This window comes from Mytilus trossulus, chromosome 6 (assembly GCF_036588685.1).
Source record: "Mytilus trossulus isolate FHL-02 chromosome 6, PNRI_Mtr1.1.1.hap1, whole genome shotgun sequence".
Taxonomy (NCBI): Eukaryota; Metazoa; Mollusca; class Bivalvia; order Mytilida; family Mytilidae; genus Mytilus; species Mytilus trossulus.
Window position 1 is genome coordinate 24664355 of NC_086378.1, and position 18761 is coordinate 24683115.

Sequence of the window (18761 nt, forward strand, 5' to 3'; positions counted from 1 at the left end):
TTGTAAATTTTTATAAAATATTTTTCTCATTACTAATGGGCCAAGTCCTTTATAAATAGGAATAATTTTAAGTAACTAGAACTTTCAGTATTAAAGTAAGAACTTTCAACACTTCACCATCCCCAAAACACAATTTTGTCATGAATCCATCTGTGTCCTCTGATTTTTTTTTTTAATAAAGGAAAGGGGGGAGATGGAAAAAAACTGGAGGGGATGGACAACTTTTCTCATTTCAGATATAAGAAATTTTCTTCAAACATTTTTTTTTTTAGGGGGGGGGGGGGATATTCAACGGCATAGTGTTTTGCACAAAAACAAAAAATTGAATATAGATTCAAATCCTATAACCAGTATGAAGTTCTTTGACTACAATTATTTTGTGTCAGAAACCTATTATGTTTCCAAAATTTAATTACAATCCAAATTAAGACCTGTATTAAGCGTGTATATTGTGTCCATTCTGGCCTTAACTTTTCAGGGTTGGACATCTGTGGTCGTATCCAGCTGTGCTCAGTGAAGCAATTTGTTTTGGATTATGTTAAGTTTATGTGAAAGTAGTAGTGAAACTTTACATTTAGGACTATCAATATAATATCAATGATTAGTAAAGAAGGCGAGACATTTCAGTGTGTGCACTCTTATCATAAAATGTCCTGTACCAAGTCAGGATAATGGCAGTTGTCATCTTATAGTTAGTTTCTGTGTTTGTGGTTTTTTGTTGCTCTTTAGTGTTTTGTTGATCCATTGTTTTCCTCTTATATTTGATGTGTTTCCCTCAGTTTTAGTTTGTAACTTAGATTTGTTTTCTCTCAATGAATGACTTTTAAACAGCTGTATACAACTCTTGCCTTTATTTATAGTGGTAGTTGATGACTTTTTAGTTTATAATGCAGCATATCCTTACAAATAAATAAATAAAATATATATATAAATATGTTTTTGAAGAGAACATTAAAATATATGTCTCACAGTCTGTATGCAATCTTTTAATATGGTAATATTCTTTACAAAGCACACAAATATCAGAATTCACCTTAAAAGCTAACCAAACCTTTTAACAATTTTATTAAGAAGGGATATAGTTAGGGTACTATTGTCATGTCATTAAGGATTGCATACCGGTAGTTTGGTATTGGTATTGATTCACTTATAGGATCTTTGCATCAGAAAGAAATACATTTATTCTAAAATCAGTCGTTGTCATTATATGGGATATGTTCTTCTCATATGTTTTACGGTATAATACTAAACTCCTAATGGGAGGGATTGTACGTTATTTTCATTGGAAGAAGACATAATCTTTCAATTACCGGTAGTTTAATTGAGGTCATGGGCTGGCATGTCAGCATCTGCTAGTAATTCTTTATAAATTTATGTATCCTTGTCATTTTGCTTAATTTCTTATTTACTGATCTGACATCGGACTCAGACTTCTCTTAAATTGATCAAGTTTTACTGTATGTATTGCTGTGTGGTTTTTTTTACATTGGCTAGAGGTGAATGGGGAGAGTTGAGATCTCACAAAACATGTTTAACCCCGCCACATTTATGTGCCTCTCCCAATTCAGGAGACCTTCACCATTGTCATTCTTGTATAGTTTTTATACGCCCATCAAAATTTTGATGGGACGTATTATGGTATACAAATGTCCGGTGTCCGTCCGTCCGTCTGTCTGTCTGTCTGTCTGTCTTTCTGTCTGTCTGTCTGTCTGTCTGTCTGTCTGTCTGTCGTAAACATGTCGCACGGTAACTTGAGAACGACTTATCCAAATTTCATGAAACTTAATATAGTTGTTTCTTATGATGGTCAAATGATCTGTATACTTTTTGGTGAAAATAAGATTAAAACTTTTTGAGTTAAGGCACTTTGTAACTAAAACAGGGGTGTGTTTTTTTTCACATGTCGCACTGTATCTCAAAAACGATTCTTGATAATGGCTTAAAACTTTAAACATTTCTTAGTTATATTAATCTTAATATCTGTATACTTTTTGGTGATGATTCAAAATTTCATTTTTGAGTTATTGAGTATTTTGTAAAAAAGGGGGAGGGGTTTCTTACATGTCGCACCATATCTCAAAAACGATTTATGATTATTGCTTAAAACTTTACACATGTCTTTGTTATATTAATCTTAAGATCTGTATACTTTTTGGTGATGATTCAAAATTTCATTTTTGAGTTATTGAGTATTTTAGTATTTTGTAAAAAAAGGGGAGTTTTTTATTACATGTTGTGCCGTAACTCAAAAACAATTTATGGTTATTGTTTAAAACTTTACACACTTCTTTGTTATATTAATCTAAAGATCTGTATACTTTTTGGTGATGATTCAAAATTTCATTTTTGAGTTATTGAGTATTTTGTTAAACAGGGGAGTTTTTTTTTTACATGTTGCGCCGTATCTCAAAAATAATTTATGATTATTGCTTAAAACTTTACACACTTCTTTGTTATATTAATCTAAAGATCTGTATACTTTTTGGTTTTGATTCAAAATTTCATTTCAGTGAAATGACTACTCATTGGTAGCCTTCTGTTGTTTTTTGCTCTTTGGTCAGGTTGTTGTCTCTTTTACACATTCCTCATTTCCATTCTCAGTTTTATTTACATCTTTGTAAGTTAAGAAAAAGCTGGTGTGTCTTAACAGAAAATACATTTTTATCAATTTTATGATTCTGTTATCAATATACTAGTTAGCCCAAACAAGAATGGTGAGTGAATAAAGTAATAGCAATACTTATCTTCCTATATTTAACATAAAAAGTCAATTTGATCACTTTGAAACTGTATTTGTCTATTTAAAATATATTGTCAAACACTATTGTAGGAATTACACATGAAATTTAACACCCTGCAATGACCATCTTGAAAATGCTAGTGGAGCTATTAAGACAATGCATATATAACACATTGAATGATCCTTCTGTAGTGATGGCTATTTGTTCTGGAAAGTATAATTCTATGTCCTCGGTATTGTAGGTGGTCAGTAGATGACCAGTGTTGTTCAGTATGTGTAATGTATGATTGTCTATGTCAGCCACAATTATATTGTCCATTGGTGTGGCATCTAATGATGATGGGTGGAATTCTTCATACTCATCATTGACTGTAAAAAGTCCTCTATAGATACTGATGATTTCTGTCTTCCCAAAAACCATCACTTTTTTGTCACATGCCACAAATATATTCCCATTGATGGTGCTGGTAATGTTTGGAACATTATCCCTGAATATAAGGTTATTGTCTTCATCCTTGTCATACTTATCACCCTGCCATCTTTTGTCACATGCAATGTGTATATACTCTCTGATTCTACAAAGTAAATAGAATCAGTCACTTTACTAGATCCAGCCTTGATCTGCTTCAGTCTTGGTTGACATGTAGCCAGTAGAATATCATGGGCAGGAGTTACAGCTACACAAAATACATTGACGTTAAAACTGGATATGACCTTCACCTTATCACCTACAAGTTTAACATTCTGGAGGGCTGTTGGTGTTGTAAAGGGATGGAAACCTTTTACCCCTTCTCCATCACCAATCCATATAGAATCATCATACGATACTGCCAAATTCATGTGGTATTTAACAGTAGTCTGATATTCCTTCACATCTGAAATCTTTACTTGGATTGTTGTAATGTCAATAATAAAATGTCCTTTTGCAAAACAATTTTTGTCTTTACACATATCACACAACATTGAGACGCAGTTTTCACACCTCCATTTTACTTTTGGATTGCCACACTTACAGCCAATAGGAATTTGTGCTTGATTAACAGGCTCTTCTGGACACTGAGGCTGGGCGTGAGGCTGGGTCTGAGGCTGGGCTATTAATGGTGATGATCCCATGATCTGAAAATATGTAATAAAAGTATTTTTTTATGTCAAATATATTGACCCTATTGATAAAGATTGTTTGACTATTTATATGAGAACGTCTTAGAAATGACTTTTTCAAAGCATTGTTCCCTGGAAATGTAACAAAGTTATCTCTCTTGTACAAAAATCTCTTTCACAAAGCAGCTCAGATGAGCCCCTTTATAGCTCACCGGGCCCATAGGGCCAAGTGAGCTTTTCTCATCACTTGGCGTATGGCGTACGGCATCGCAAACGTTACAAAAATCTTCTTCTCTAAAACTACTGGGCCAAAATTTAACCAAACTTGGCAACAATCATCATTGGGGTATCTAGTTAAAGTGTGTCCAGTGACCTGGCCAACCAATCAAGTTGGCCGCCATGAATAAAAGTAGGGGTAAAATGCAGTTTTTGGCTTATGACTCAAATACAAAGCTTTATGGGTTAACCTTACCTGGATAAAATTGTTTATCAGGTCAAGATCTATCTGCTCTAAATTTTCAGATAAATCAGACAACCCGTTGTTAGGTTGCTGCCCCTGAATTGTAATTTTAAGGAAATTTTGATGTTTTTGGTTATTATCTTGAATATTATTATAGATAGAGATAAACTGTAAACAGCAATATTTAATGTTCAGCAAAGTAAGATTTACAAATAAGTCAACATGACCAAAATGGTCATTTGACCCCTTTTAAGAGTTATTGCCCTTGATAGTAAATTTTTAACCATTTTTCATAAATTTTAGTAATCTTTTAGAATTCTTTTCTAAAACTACTGGGCCAAATTAAACCAAACTTGGCCACTATCATCAGAGGGGTATCTAGTTTAAAAAATGTGTCCGGTAAATTAGGCCAACCAACCAAGATGGTCGCCTGATGGCTAAAAATAGAACATAGGGGTAAAATAAAGTTCTTGGCTTATAACTCAAAAACCAAAGCATTTGGAGCAAATCTGACTGGTAGTGAAATTGTTGATCAGGTCAATATCTATCTGCCTTGGAATTTTCAGATGAATCAGATAAAGGGTTGTTAGGTAGTTACCCCTAATTGGTAATTTTTGGAAGTTTGGCTGTTTTTGTTATCATCTTGAATATTATTATAGATAGAGAATCTCAGATAAAATGTAAACATCAATATGTACAACAAAGTAAGACCTAAAAATAAGTCAACATGACCAAATTGGTCAATTGAGCCCCTAAGGAGTTATTGCCATTCATAGTCATTTCTTTTACCAATTTTCATAAATTTTGTAATTTTTTTTAATTTTTGTTCGTTTATATTATGCCTATAGACCAAGGGTGAGCAACACAGGCTCTTTAGAGCCTCTAGTTTGTCAAGTTTAGCTGTCACTGGGAATTTTCTGGATTTAAGTATAGAAATAAGGATGAAATGCTTGAAGTTCTCTGTTTCTGAAACTACTAGAGACAAAAAAGAAAATATACAGCAATTTTATTCTTATGTTGATAATGGTAAAAATTGGTCTATTGTGTCTATATTACCCTGGCCTTGCAACCTATCAGTTGAACATAGGGTACAAATGTCAATCATTCTAAAGTAAAAGCTAGTTGTTTTTAATTAAGGTCCTCTCTGACTTAGGATTATTCATATAGTGTTACCCTTATCCTTAGGAGACAAAGATTTAAAAAAATTTGTTAGAAGACTGTTTGTTAGAACCATGATATTAAATTTCCATGAACTTTTTAAAAATCTCAAAACTATCTCATTTTGATGAAACCCAATAGCTCCTAGTTTGTCTGTATTGGCATGCATCATAACTCTGTTGTAAAGGGTTCGAGTTAAAACATTCAAGACAAAGTGGTGGTAATGTGATTGGCATGCTCATAATGATAATCAAGAGATGTGTAATTGGTTCAACCACTACTAGTCCGCTAATAGGCTTTACATGCATTGCAGCTGTTAGGAGCGAAATTATGATGAGTTACAGAACATATTTATGTTTAGTTACATTCCATTGATTTTTGGCCAAATAAAAAACTTCTGATTTTGAAAAACTACCAAACTTGGACAGAAGCTTGTTTCTGATAAATAGATAGTATCTAGAAGGAAATTTTGTACCATTTTTTTCCATATTTGGCTCATAGTTTTTCTTCCACATGTTCCTTGTTTACATTACATACAGTCTGCAGTTAAAGATTTAAAAAAAATATTAGATTCATCAACTAATCTGGATTTTTACCAAACTTGGACAGAAGTTTCTTATAATCAAAAGATAGAATTGAAAGAAATATTTTAATTATTTTTTTCCTCATATTTGTTGAGTCTGCTATTAACAGCAAAAAGAGGGGAGACACTGGGTTTCACAGAACCCTTACAAATTATTTGATGTATGTTTATAAGTATTTGCTCTTTTGGGAGATGGTTAAACTTTGTAATTTTTGTACAACGGCAAAAATTTGCGTCATATAATGTTATTATGTCGTCGTCGTTCAAGATGCATTTAGTTTCCGGACAAAAACTTTTGTTTAAGTTGTTGGATCTCTGTAAATTTTTACCAGAAGGTTCAATACCATTAAAGGAAGGTTGGGATTGACTTTTGGGGTTATGGTCCCAATAGTTTAGGAATAAGGGGCCAAAAAGGGGGCCCATAATAAGCATTTTTGTAGTTTTTAAACAATAACTTGTGTTTAAGTGTATGAATCTCTCTGAAATTATACCACAAGTTTCTATACCATGAAGGGATGGTTAGTATTGACTTTGGGGGATCATTGCTTATAATGAATTGGAATTGGGGGCAAAAGGGCCAAAAACGTTTTTATGGTCAATGGACAATTAAGACAATTTAAAACCAGTGTAAGGGAGGTAATTCCCACCCTTACACTACTTTTAAATTGTAAAATCCATATTTTTGAAAAGTTTGAAGAAGAAATTTTTAATTGCACAATTTTTTTGCAATATATTTTTAAGATCTTGACATTTGTTTTGTGTGTCAGAAACTCATATTATGTCAAAAATTTGATTACAATCCAAATTTAGAGCTGTATCAAGCTTGAATGTTGTGTCCATACTTGCCCCAACTGATCAGGGTTTGACTTCTGCCGTTGTATAAAGCTGCAACCTTCAAAGCACCAGATTGGATTATAAACTTGCAATACAGGTGCATATCATTTTGGGATAACTCCTCCTACAGTGAAACATAAACCTATGTGTTCTCATGCTAAACTTTGTGCATTTTAAGATAAAACTTTGCATCTGTGGGAGAAATATCTCAAAAAGTCTCACATTGACTGTAATGAATATTTACTCTAGAGTGGAGTGCAGAGGCATCTGTCTGTCTTAGTCTTAACTGTTACCTTGTTTAGTCAAGTATATAAAAGGTTTTATTAGGGCCCCGCCTTTAGGCGGGTCGCCCTATAGTGATCAGTCTGTCCGTCCGTCCATAACACTTTAACTTTGTGTCCGCTCCATATCTAGAGAACCATTATGATTTCATACTTTATACTTTACATTTTTATTAACCACCACTAGAGGACATGTCATGATGTATGCACAACTTCCTAGGTCAAATGTCAAGGTAAAAAAAACTTTGGTTTCAGTTGACAACCCTGTGTCCTGTGGTGAAGATTGTGTCCCCTCTATATCTTGAGAACCGTTATGATTTCAAAGTTTATACTTGACATCCATTTTAACCAACTCCAGAGGATGTGTCATGATGTATGTACAAATTTCTAGGTCAAAGGTCAAGGTCAAAAACTTCGGTTTCAGTTGACAACCCCTTGTCCTGTGATGAAGATCGTGTCCGCTCCATATCTAGATAACCGTTATGATTTCAAAGTTTATACTTGACATCTATTTTAACCACCACCAGAGGGCGTGTCATGATGTATGTACAACTTCCTAGGTCAAAGGTCAAGGTCAAAAAAACTTTGGTTTCAGTTGACAGCCCCGTGTCCTGTGGTGAAGATCGTGTCTGCTCTATATCTTAAGAACCGTTATGATTTCAAATATTATACTTGACATCCATTTTAACCAACACCAGAGGGTGTGTCATGATGTATGTACAACTTTCTAGGTAAAAGGTCTGTCTGTCTGTTGGTCTGTCCATCGCTAAAACATTTGATCTACACTATATTTTGAGAGGACAGCTGTTATTATGTTAATGTGTCATAATGTATGCATCCTAGGTCAAAGGTCAGTCCTTCGGTCTGTCCATCTGTTCGTTGTTTTAACAAATTGTGTCCGCTCTACCTCTTGAGAACCGTTAATATTTCATACTTTATACTTGGTGGGTCATAATATATTGAAGGCATCATTCTAAAAATATGTGACAAATATCAATTGGGCAGCACCTTTAAACATATTGTTCAAACAACAATCCATATATCCAGAAGTCACCTTAGAGTAGTCAACAATGAGTTCACATCATGCAGTCATATCACTATTATACTATGAAAGTAAGTTGAGAATATTTATCAGTTTTAATTTAAAATCTTAGAATAAAATCACACATGAGACTATGTAATAACTTCAAATAATGCTTCATATCAGATTATCCATGCAACTTATTTACCCCACGTTATTGACAGCGGGGCCCACAGAGATGGCTCCCATCTCAATGGTATCTAGTTTATTTCAATAAAATGTAGTTTCATATTTTATACATACATGATTGACATTTAGGTAAATAACAACCAATTTAGTATAAATGAATGCAAAAAAAATAATTTTTACCTTATTTAAGTTTTACAATTGAAGAATCCTGTCATTTCCTTCCTAATATAAAAATACACAATACATGTATTTGAATGATGTTCAGAACCTATTACATGTATATGCCCAAGATATTCTAAATATGATTGTCCTATGAACTTTTCTATAGTATTAGGCAACAAGAATTTTATTTTTGTATTTTTCTACACTTCTTGTTCTGAAAACCTTCAACTGTTCACCTCACCAAGAGAAATAAATTCCAATTCATGTTTTTTGTAAAAACAAATCATCAAATAAACTGTTATTTACGAATATCTTCTTCAAATTGTGAGTTTTACTGATTTGATCAATAGCTGACCATTATTGCTTCAATTGACATGTCTTTTACTTGGACACTTTGGTTTTGTAAGATATCCTCTGTCATCTGGCCCGAGAACACAGTTATTTTGTAGTGCATTTCTTTTAGACAATAAATTCAAATTAAAAAAATGACACCTGCTCTTTCTCTAAAAGATTTTCACAGTGTAGTGTACTACCAGCGAGACAAATAATATCAAAATTATAGAAACTTCTACCGGCTCTAACTCAAAATATTGACAATTCTGTGTTAAGGGGGTGGAAAATTCAGTTTGACAGCTTCAGACGTGATAAAATTTGACCTTTTTGAACGGGACCAAATCACTACTTAACATAAAGATTCAGCACCCAAATTTTTTAAACATGTAATTACATCCCCCTACTTAATATCAAGAAATAAATTGGGAAAGTGTATCAAATAAAACATGCAAGTTATACACTGTTTACACTAGGGACTATATTCGTAGACAACGAAAACCAAAGGACGGTAACTGTGTCCTTGGACCATCTATTGTTATAAATACATAATGTACCTGAACATGTACTATGAACAGTTGTAATGTCTCCCCTATAAAATAATAAAGATAGGCCAATAGTCAGGTTGTTATTGTTTTTCATGCATCAGATATCTTATTGTTCTAATACTTTAAGAAGTATTATTCAAATTAGATTAAATGATAATTAATTCAATTTATTAGGTAGTACACCTTAATTATTACCAGATAACGAGTTTGGTGCAGTTCAATTATTTTTTTTTATTATGAAGAGATATTAAGGTTACAAATTGAACCATTCAATGAATACCACAGTTTAAATGCTATTATAATCCAGCATTACATGACAATATTATTAGCTATGATAGATATTTAAACAAAGGCATATATGAAATTTGATCACAATAGAAATTAATAACTGTCAACAAACAAATATAAAGTATTACCATTTATTATTATTTTTGAAAGTTAGATTTTTATTCTTTTTTTTTAAAACCCCAAGGGTGACTGGGGTATAGAAATATGGTCACTAGGTCTTCTTCTGACCAACAATAATGTGCTTGCCAAAATGGGGCGTCTGTTTGGCTGAGCAGGACATATCAAGTTCGAAGTCATGTCTGGTCAGAAGGGGGACGTTAAATCTGATGCCTCTTTTAAAGAGAGTACCACGCTCTTTGCACATCAAGAACCCTTGCAACAGCTCTTTGAGGGGTCTGTAGGCGGCCTGTTGCAAGGCAAAATTTCTGTCCCTATCCAATATACCCTCATTTTCTAGTGGCAGTCCAAATTTTCCGACCATCATCCCAGATGGCCTCTTTTCTATCAACCTACCTATTGTATTTATTGTGAATTTGTTCTCGTCCTGGATATGCATGAAATGTTTGCCACTGGACGTTAAGCAACCAACAATCAATTAATCATCTTTTTCAAAAAGAAGTAGCTTCTCATTGAATTAAGGATTTACTTGGTGAAATTAAAAAAATCTAGAATTTAAAATTGATATTATAAGTCTGTAGAACATTAGTTATAGAACAAATTTAGTTTAAAAAATGTGTCTGATGACATTGCCAACCAACCAAAATGGCCAACACAACTAAAAATAGAACTTAGGGTTAAAATGCAGTTTTTATGCAAAAGAAGACATCTGGTTTCTGGACAATAACTTTAGTTTAAGTAAATAGAAATCTATAAAATTTCATTACAAGGTTTAAAAGGGAGCTACCATTTGATTTTTAGGGGGGGGGGGGGGGGGGGGGGGCTTTTGCAAATGTCTCATCCTGCCTTTTTTTTTTACTCAAAACACCTGTCCTGCCTATTTTTTTCAAATTTCATCCTAGCCCACCCCCCATAAAAATCAAATGGTAGCTCCCTAACCACACATGGAAGGGGGTTATGGTCCTATTACCTTAGAGCGGGTTATTTTCGCGGGGTGTAAATTTTTGCTTATTTTCGCGGATAGAACAAAATCGCCAAAATAAAATCCGCCAATTTAAAAGTGTACATGCAAAGGTAATGTTAAAAATGTTGAATCCGCCAAAATTTTTCCTATACCTTATTCAATGAAAACAACCCGCGATAATTTTAAATTGAGATTTTTTTGGGGAATATGAGAAAAAGGGGGGGGGGCATTTTTTTTTCATTTCAGATTTCAGAATTAAAAAGAAAATTTCTTTAAATATTTATTTTAGAGGGGATTAATATTCAACAGCATAGTGCATTGCTTAAAAGCAAAAAAAAATTAAGTTCATTAGACCACACTCATTCTGTGTCAGAAACCTATGCTGTTTCAACTATTTAATCACAATCCAAATTCAGAGCTGTATCAAGCTTGAATTTTGTGTCCATACTTGCCCCAACTGTTCAGGGTTCTTCCTCTGCAGTCATATAAAGCTGTGCCCTGCGGAGCATCTGGTTATCTTTTCCTAGAATTAAATTTTTAATGAAATACTTATTAAATTACTAGATTTCTGTTCAAAGGGGAATAATTCATTTTTTTTAAAAGATTTGTAAATGACATTTTGGAGTTTTTTCCTTTTCTTTCATAATTGCTTGAAGAATTTAGTGGTAGGTTTGTTTGTTATTTCATGTGACAAGTTATAAATCAAGTTAGAATTTTGTTCCATTACAATGAATTTTTAACTGGTAAGGGACTTTGTATTGCCATGCAATACTCACAGAATGCTTGTTTTTATTTGTCTTATTTGCATAAATCGTTGTTTCAGATAATACTGGAAATGCAGACAAAGATAGACAATCAGGCAACAGAAATACAGAAGTTAAAAGACATGCTGAAGGAAAGAGATGTACAAATGGAAATTCTTACATCTTCATTAACATTAGAGCAGGCTCGGTTACCACATAAACCAATGACAAAAAAGGATAAAACGTGATGAAGCTAAAAAAGAACATTATCTTTTGAGAATTATATTGAGATTTAAGTATGTAAACAAGTTTTATTCCTGGTTTAAAACTGTCCAATAGCCTTGTGTAACAAGGATGACTGATATCATTTACTGCAAACAGAAGTTCTTTGAAATAACTTAAAAAGATTGCCACAACTACACTACATGTATGGATAAATTATGAAATGATAAAACAGAAAGATTTGCTATTTTTTACTTTATACTTGTATTGGCATTGAGTTTGTCTTTTTTCAGATTTATACAATATACGACTTCATGCAGGCTTTTTTCCGTATATCTTAGGAGTTTTATCTCATCAACATCAACCATGTATTTTTGAAAACTTTTAAGGTTTGCATAAAGAAAAAGCTGTTTAATATTCAAATCAGTATTGTAGATATGTAGATAAATTTTTGATGAAAGAAGACAGTGTATATAGTGTATGTGTCTGCTCAATGTTGATGGCCTTATTGTATATACAATGTACCACAAAGTTATTCCTGTTCATTTAACTTATGTGATTTCGTTACTTAGTTAAATTGAATAGACTTGATTCATATATCAAACAAATTTGTGAGAAAGAGATTAGTTTATAATATTTCTAAGAATGAGCCACCCAATGATTCAGGAATTAATTCCTATTAAATATAATGTGTATATTTGTTATCATTTTGTTATAAACATAATCTTTCTAATGGTTGTATTTATGTTTTTATATTTAAGAAATCAATTGTTTGATCTCATAAATCGATTGTTTTTTTTATGCCCCATTTATGGGCATTATATTTTCTGGTCTGTACATCTGTTCGTCTTTTCATCTGTCCGTTCGTTTGTTTGTCCATCCCTCCTTCCATTTGTCTGTTTGTCTGTCCCGCTTCAGGTTAAAGTTTTTGGTCAAGGTAGTTTTTGATGAAGTTGAAGTCCAATCAACTTGAAACTTAGTATACATGTTCATCATGATATGATTTTTTTCATTTTAATGCCAAATTAGAGCTTTTACTCCATTTTCATGGTCCATTGAACATAGAAAATGATAATGTGGATGGGGCATCCGTGTACTAGGGACACATTCTTGTTTTAACTTTTGATTTTGAAAATTGATCAGGCTCTGTGTTCTGTAAGTAGATAAAAATAAATTCTACCACTGCATCGAGTATAATGACTATATTTCTCCTTTTTATTAATGTCCATCCCCAAACAATAGATGATGTTGCTTGCCATGCCAAAACCTTTCTAGTACACCATAGGTTTTGTCAACTGTCCACTTTATACCAATAATTGTAATAGTATTAGAGAAATTATTTTTTTTCTTGTCAGCTAATGACTCAAGTATGCATTTGCCAGTTGTAATATTTTTTTTTTAAATGCTCAAAAAAGAAATGCTCTTTTCAATTGTTTTTGTTTTGTCAATTCTTGCTGTCACAATGAAATTTTCATTTAAAAAAAAATATTGTGTGTGCCTTACGATTATCCATATTCATATTGAATCCATATCAGTCCCAAAGTCGGATTTTTTTTAAAAATTTTATTACATAATTATAATATCTGGAGTCTGTTTCACAAAAAAAACCTTTTGACTTACATTGATCGAGTAATTCAGTATACTTACGATCAATATTAGTCTCAAGTTTTTTTGTGAAACCTTCTCCTGGTATTAACTCTCATAGATGATAGCGTTTAGAACAGTTTCTTATTAGATTAGAAAGTCAGTTTCCTGAAAACCCAGGTTTTATCCATCCCCGAATAAATGTTGCACCAATGTCAAAGCAAAATACCAAGTACGAAAGTACATGGATGATACCAAGGTCTTTTTATGGAAATTGGTAAGAACAAAACACAAGAATTAAATTTTGCTTATGAATATTTAATAATGCAACATCGTGTACATAAATATTTATGGCAAAAATAAAAAAATGTGTTTTAATTCATGTTGCAATTTTCTAATAAAAACTTTGTATTAATTTCGAATTCTGAATTTAAAGTAATCTATAAACAGAAGTGATATTTTTTGTTAAAAATATGTTTTGCATATATATATAGCTATGTTTTAATTTTGATTTATTAATATTATTTTGACAAATATATTATATTTGTATGATTACTATTAACATTAGTTTCATGTAAAATGACTATGCCATTTCAGATTCTGATGTTGATAGTATTTTCCCTTTCAAACATTTTGAATTAAAATCTAGTTAGTAGAAGAAAATTCCTCTGTACCTATCTACACATGTTTATATAGGATTGCTACTATAGAGTATGCATACCAGTTTCAGCTAGATGTGTTGTTACCCAGTGTATATATGAAAATTGTCAATCTCACTTCACGCTTAGACCCCAATGAGACCCACTTTCTTACTTTAATCTCATCTGGATTTAAGATTCATAATTATAAGTTATCATTCAGAAGACTTCTATCAGATTTATATCGTTTCACCACAAACAGAAATTCTTTATTTCTTCTGACTATCATAACTATGGTACATACAGTTTTGCTTGGTCATCATTATAAAATTATATTCAGGAATCATACCAAAAATATCAAGATTCTGTTGTGGTCCTCATGAATATGGTTTTACTATTTTTATACGACCGCAAATTTTGAAAAAAATTTCGTCGTATATTGCTATCACGTTGGCGTCGTCGTCTGCGTCGTCGTCGTCGGCGTCCGAATACTTTTAGTTTTCGCACTCTAACTTTAGTAAAAGGGAATAGAAATCTATGAAATTTTAACACAAGGTATATGACCATAAAAGGAAGGTTGGTATTGATTTTGGGAGTTTTGGTCCCAACATTTTAGGAATTAGGGGCCAAAAAGGGCCCAAATAAGCATTTTCTTGGTTTTCGCACTATAACTTTGGTTTAATTAAATAGAAATCAATGAAATTTAAACACAATGTTTATGACTACAAAAGGAAGGTTGGTATTGATTTTGGGAGTTTAGGTCCCAACAGTTTAGGAATTAGGGGCCAAAAAGGGACCCAAATAAGCATTTTTCTTGGTTTTCGCACCATAACGTTAGTATAAGTAAATAGAAATCTATGAAATTTAAACACAAGGTTTATGACCATAAAAGGAAGGTTGGTATTGATTTTGGGAGTTTTGGTCCCAACAGTTTAGGAAAAAGGGGCCAAAAGGGTCCAAAATTAAACTTTGTTTGATTTCATCAAAATTGAATAATTGGGGTTCTTTGATATGCCGAATCTAAAAATGTACTTAGATTCTTGATTATTGGCCCAGTTTTCAAGTTGGTCCAAATCTGGGTCCAAAATTAAACTTTATTTGATTTCATCAAAAATTGAATAAATGGGATTCGTTGATATGCCAAATCTAACTGTGTATGTAGATTCTTTATTTTTGGTCCCGTTTTCAAATTGGCCTACATTAAGGTCCAAAGGGTCCATAATTAAACTAAGTTTGATTTTAACAAAAATTAAATTCTTGGGCCTCTTTGATATGCTGAATCTAAACATGTACTTAGATTTTTGATTATGGGCCCAGTTTTCAAGTTGGTCCAAATCAGGATCTCAAATTATTATATTAAGTATTGTGCAATAGCAAGTCTTTTCAATTGCACAGTATTGTGCAATGGCAAGAAATATCTAATTTCACAATATTGTGAAATAGCAAATTTTTTTTTTAATAAGAGTTATCTTTCTTTGTCCAGAATAGTAAGCAAGAAATATCTTATTGCGAGAATTTTTTTTAATTCGAGTTATCTGTCTTTGTCTAGAATCAACTTAAATCTTTGTTATATACAATATACAATGTATATTCACTTTTTACTACCAACTGTTAAATTTAAATGATCTTTACCATTCAGTGATAACAAGCAGTTTTTTTACATCTTAATATTTTATGATGTATTTAAATGAGTAGTTATTGTTGCAAACTCCATTAGAATATTTTAATTGAGATTAGTTTTGGAATAAGGGAAAGGGGGATGTGATTAAAAAAAGGGGGTAAATTTTTCTCATTTGAAATTTCATAAATAAAAAGAAAATTTCTTCAAACATTTTTTTGAGAGGATTAATATTCAACAGCATAGTGAATTGCTCTAAGAGAAAACAAAAATTTTAAGTTCATTAGAACACATTCATTCTGTGTCAGACTATTTAATCACAATCCAAATTTAGAGCTGAATCCAGCTTGAATGTTATGTCCATACTTGCCCCAACCGTTCAGGGTTCAACCTCTGCGGTCGTATAAAGCTACGCCCTGCGGAGCATCTGGTTGCCCTTTGTATTGAATTGTCCTCAACCTATGTCGTCATCAGAAAAGTTTCATAGGTTGTATTTTCTTTTAAAAAAAATGATGGGAAATAGGAGTCTGCTAAGACTTAATTTCTCTTATAGTTGCTATTGTGGTATCTATTTCTTGCATGAAGAGATAATTCTCATAACACAACTAGAAAAATGTGTTTATATGATTTGCTTATGCACCATCATGAGATGATGTAACAACATTTCCATATGCTATTTATTGAATCATGGATAACTTTCAAAGGTTAAGAATTTAAGGTGATGTACATTTCATCCATGGCATTTGACATATCCTGTTTCTTCAATAATATACAAAACATCTCACATTTTTCAGCTGAAATTTTATTACATTCTGAAGCATACAAAATGTAGTTTGACTATTGAATTGGGCATACGACCCCACACTGGTATGTGCATAAGACTTGATCAACCATTAATAGAATTTTTCATTTTAGAACAACAGTATAATGAATCGTATAATGGTATGATGTTGACGTCTGCCTCGTCTGCATTGTCGTCAAAAGACACAATGGTTTCCAGTCAAAAACTTTAGTTTAAGTCTATGAAAAAAGAAGGTGTAATACTAAAGAAAGAAGGTTAGTCTTCATTTTGGGGTGATGGTCCCAACCGTTAAGGAATTAGGGGACCAAAAGGGGCCCAAATCAATAAGTTTGGGGGGGGGGGGATTTTTTGTTACAATTATTTAAGGGATTCATATTTTATTTTTCGAATTTTTGAAAAGTTACAAGAAGAAATCTTCAAGTGTTATGCAATAGATTTGTGAAATCTTTGAACACATTTATTTTTTGTCAGAAACCTATATTATGTCAACAGTTTGTTCAGAATCCAAATTCGGACAGTATCAAGCTTGAATGTGCCCCAATTGTTCAGGGTTCGACCTATGCGGTCGTATCAGGCTGCGCTCAGCGATGCATTTTATTTTTACAAGTTCCACCCCATGCCTTGCTGAATATGGGGTCTTCTTATAATCATCTTTTATAACTTTTCTGTTTTAAAACCACCAATGTATTAAGCTGTTCATATTAAATTCGTACAATGCAGACTGAATCAAATATTACTCCTTGTGATGTTGTTACTGGTACATATAAACGTTCGTAGATGCATGCCACCAAATTACCATGGTTTTAAAAGCATTTCAAGGAAGAGACTGAGTGATTGTTGGAAACAGTGCTCAACGTCCAGTGGTTAATATTTCATGCATGTTCATGAATATTCATCGTAGAGCATAGACTATCCTGTGTGTACTGCACCAAACACCAATGGTTTGTGCTTCATTAACAAGCATTGATTATGTTTATTATTTAAAGAAATCTATATTTTAATGATTTCATATATATTTTGATTCGTAAATGTGAAAGAAAATGTATCATTACAACGTATTACAACAATATATCTATCTCGACCACTTTACAGCATATATTTAAACACACAGTTTAACTTAATATAGGATCATATTGAAAATTGATAATCTGCATGCAAATACCAAAATATTTCCAAAGCTATTTCCTTGATGACCGTTATGATATCTGATTTACGCAAAGATAGGATAACAATGGAGATTACTAAATATTTAAAAAAAAAATGAAATCATAATATAAAACTTATGCCAGCATAATATTTCAGTCAAAGTGGTTCACTTTTCATGGCAAAACTTACCATATGTTATTAAAGCATATATATTTAAACTCGACAAGAGTTACCTTTTTTTGACACACGCTTCTTTTTACCCGTCGACGTATTTCCATCGAGCTTAACGCCTGATGTAGGATGCTGTATTAGTTATTTAGATGCATCTATATTGTAGATCATTTAGTATCATGAGAACTATTTAGGCGTTAAACTTAAAGTAAGTAAATGAGGCGTAAAATATAGGCCAGTGTGACATTTTTTTGTGGTATACTAGAATTACCCTTGATGCATCCTTACACCAAGTTTTATACTTGTAATTCATTTAGAACATACTGGCACCTTCCCCTTCTATTTTTCATAGCACCTGCACATGCAGACATTCTATTAAGCACTTTCGGCGAATGCTTACAGGAATGAGTTTTCACAATCTAATTAAAATATTGATCTCTCATTACGTTATATAACGTAATCAGAGATCAATATTTTATAATCAGAGATCAATATTTTTTATAATCAGAGATCAATATTTTATAATCAGAGATCAATATTTTATAATCAGAGATCAATATTTTATAATCAGAGATCAATATTTTATAATCAGAGATCAATATTTTATAATCAGAGATCAATATTTTAATTAGATTGGAGTTTTCAATGCAGCCATGATGTTATGGTGAACTCTTTAAGAGCTGTCCGAACAAAAATATGTTTTATCGATTAAGTGTTAATCATAATACTTTAAATTATTTTTTTCTGATTTATAATAAAATTTGTGTTTTGGTTTTATATCTGTGTTATATATGGGACGTTATATGTTACTATACACTTTTCCTTAAATTGTCAACTTTTATCATTCATCCGAATTCGTTAGTTTCTTACTTTAAGTTAATGTTGATTCGTTTGATGTGTTGAGCTTTAGATTCTGCCATGTGATCAGGGACTTTCAGTTTTTAATTTCCCCTCGTTCAATATTTTTGTGATTTTATTTTTTTGCAAGATTGCAACACTGTTTGTTTCAATACTACACAAAGTCTCTCCTACAGGTTTCATTTATAGTGCTATCTACATAA

General features: G+C 32.2%; 1 protein-coding gene across 3 annotated transcripts in view; it reads left to right on the forward strand.

Annotated features, from left to right (window-relative positions):
* LOC134720970 (eukaryotic translation initiation factor 2-alpha kinase 1-like) overlaps nt 1-16056 on the forward strand; it is a 41691-nt gene extending 25635 nt beyond the window's left edge. For all 3 annotated transcript variants that reach the window (XM_063583596.1, XM_063583598.1, XM_063583597.1), the window contains one exon: nt 11600-16056. In XM_063583596.1, the coding sequence (XP_063439666.1) occupies nt 11600-11767 (168 nt within the window). In that variant the 3' untranslated portion in view covers nt 11768-16056. The remainder of the gene's footprint in view (nt 1-11599) is intronic.
* Nucleotides 16057-18761: the final 2705 nt, after the last annotated feature.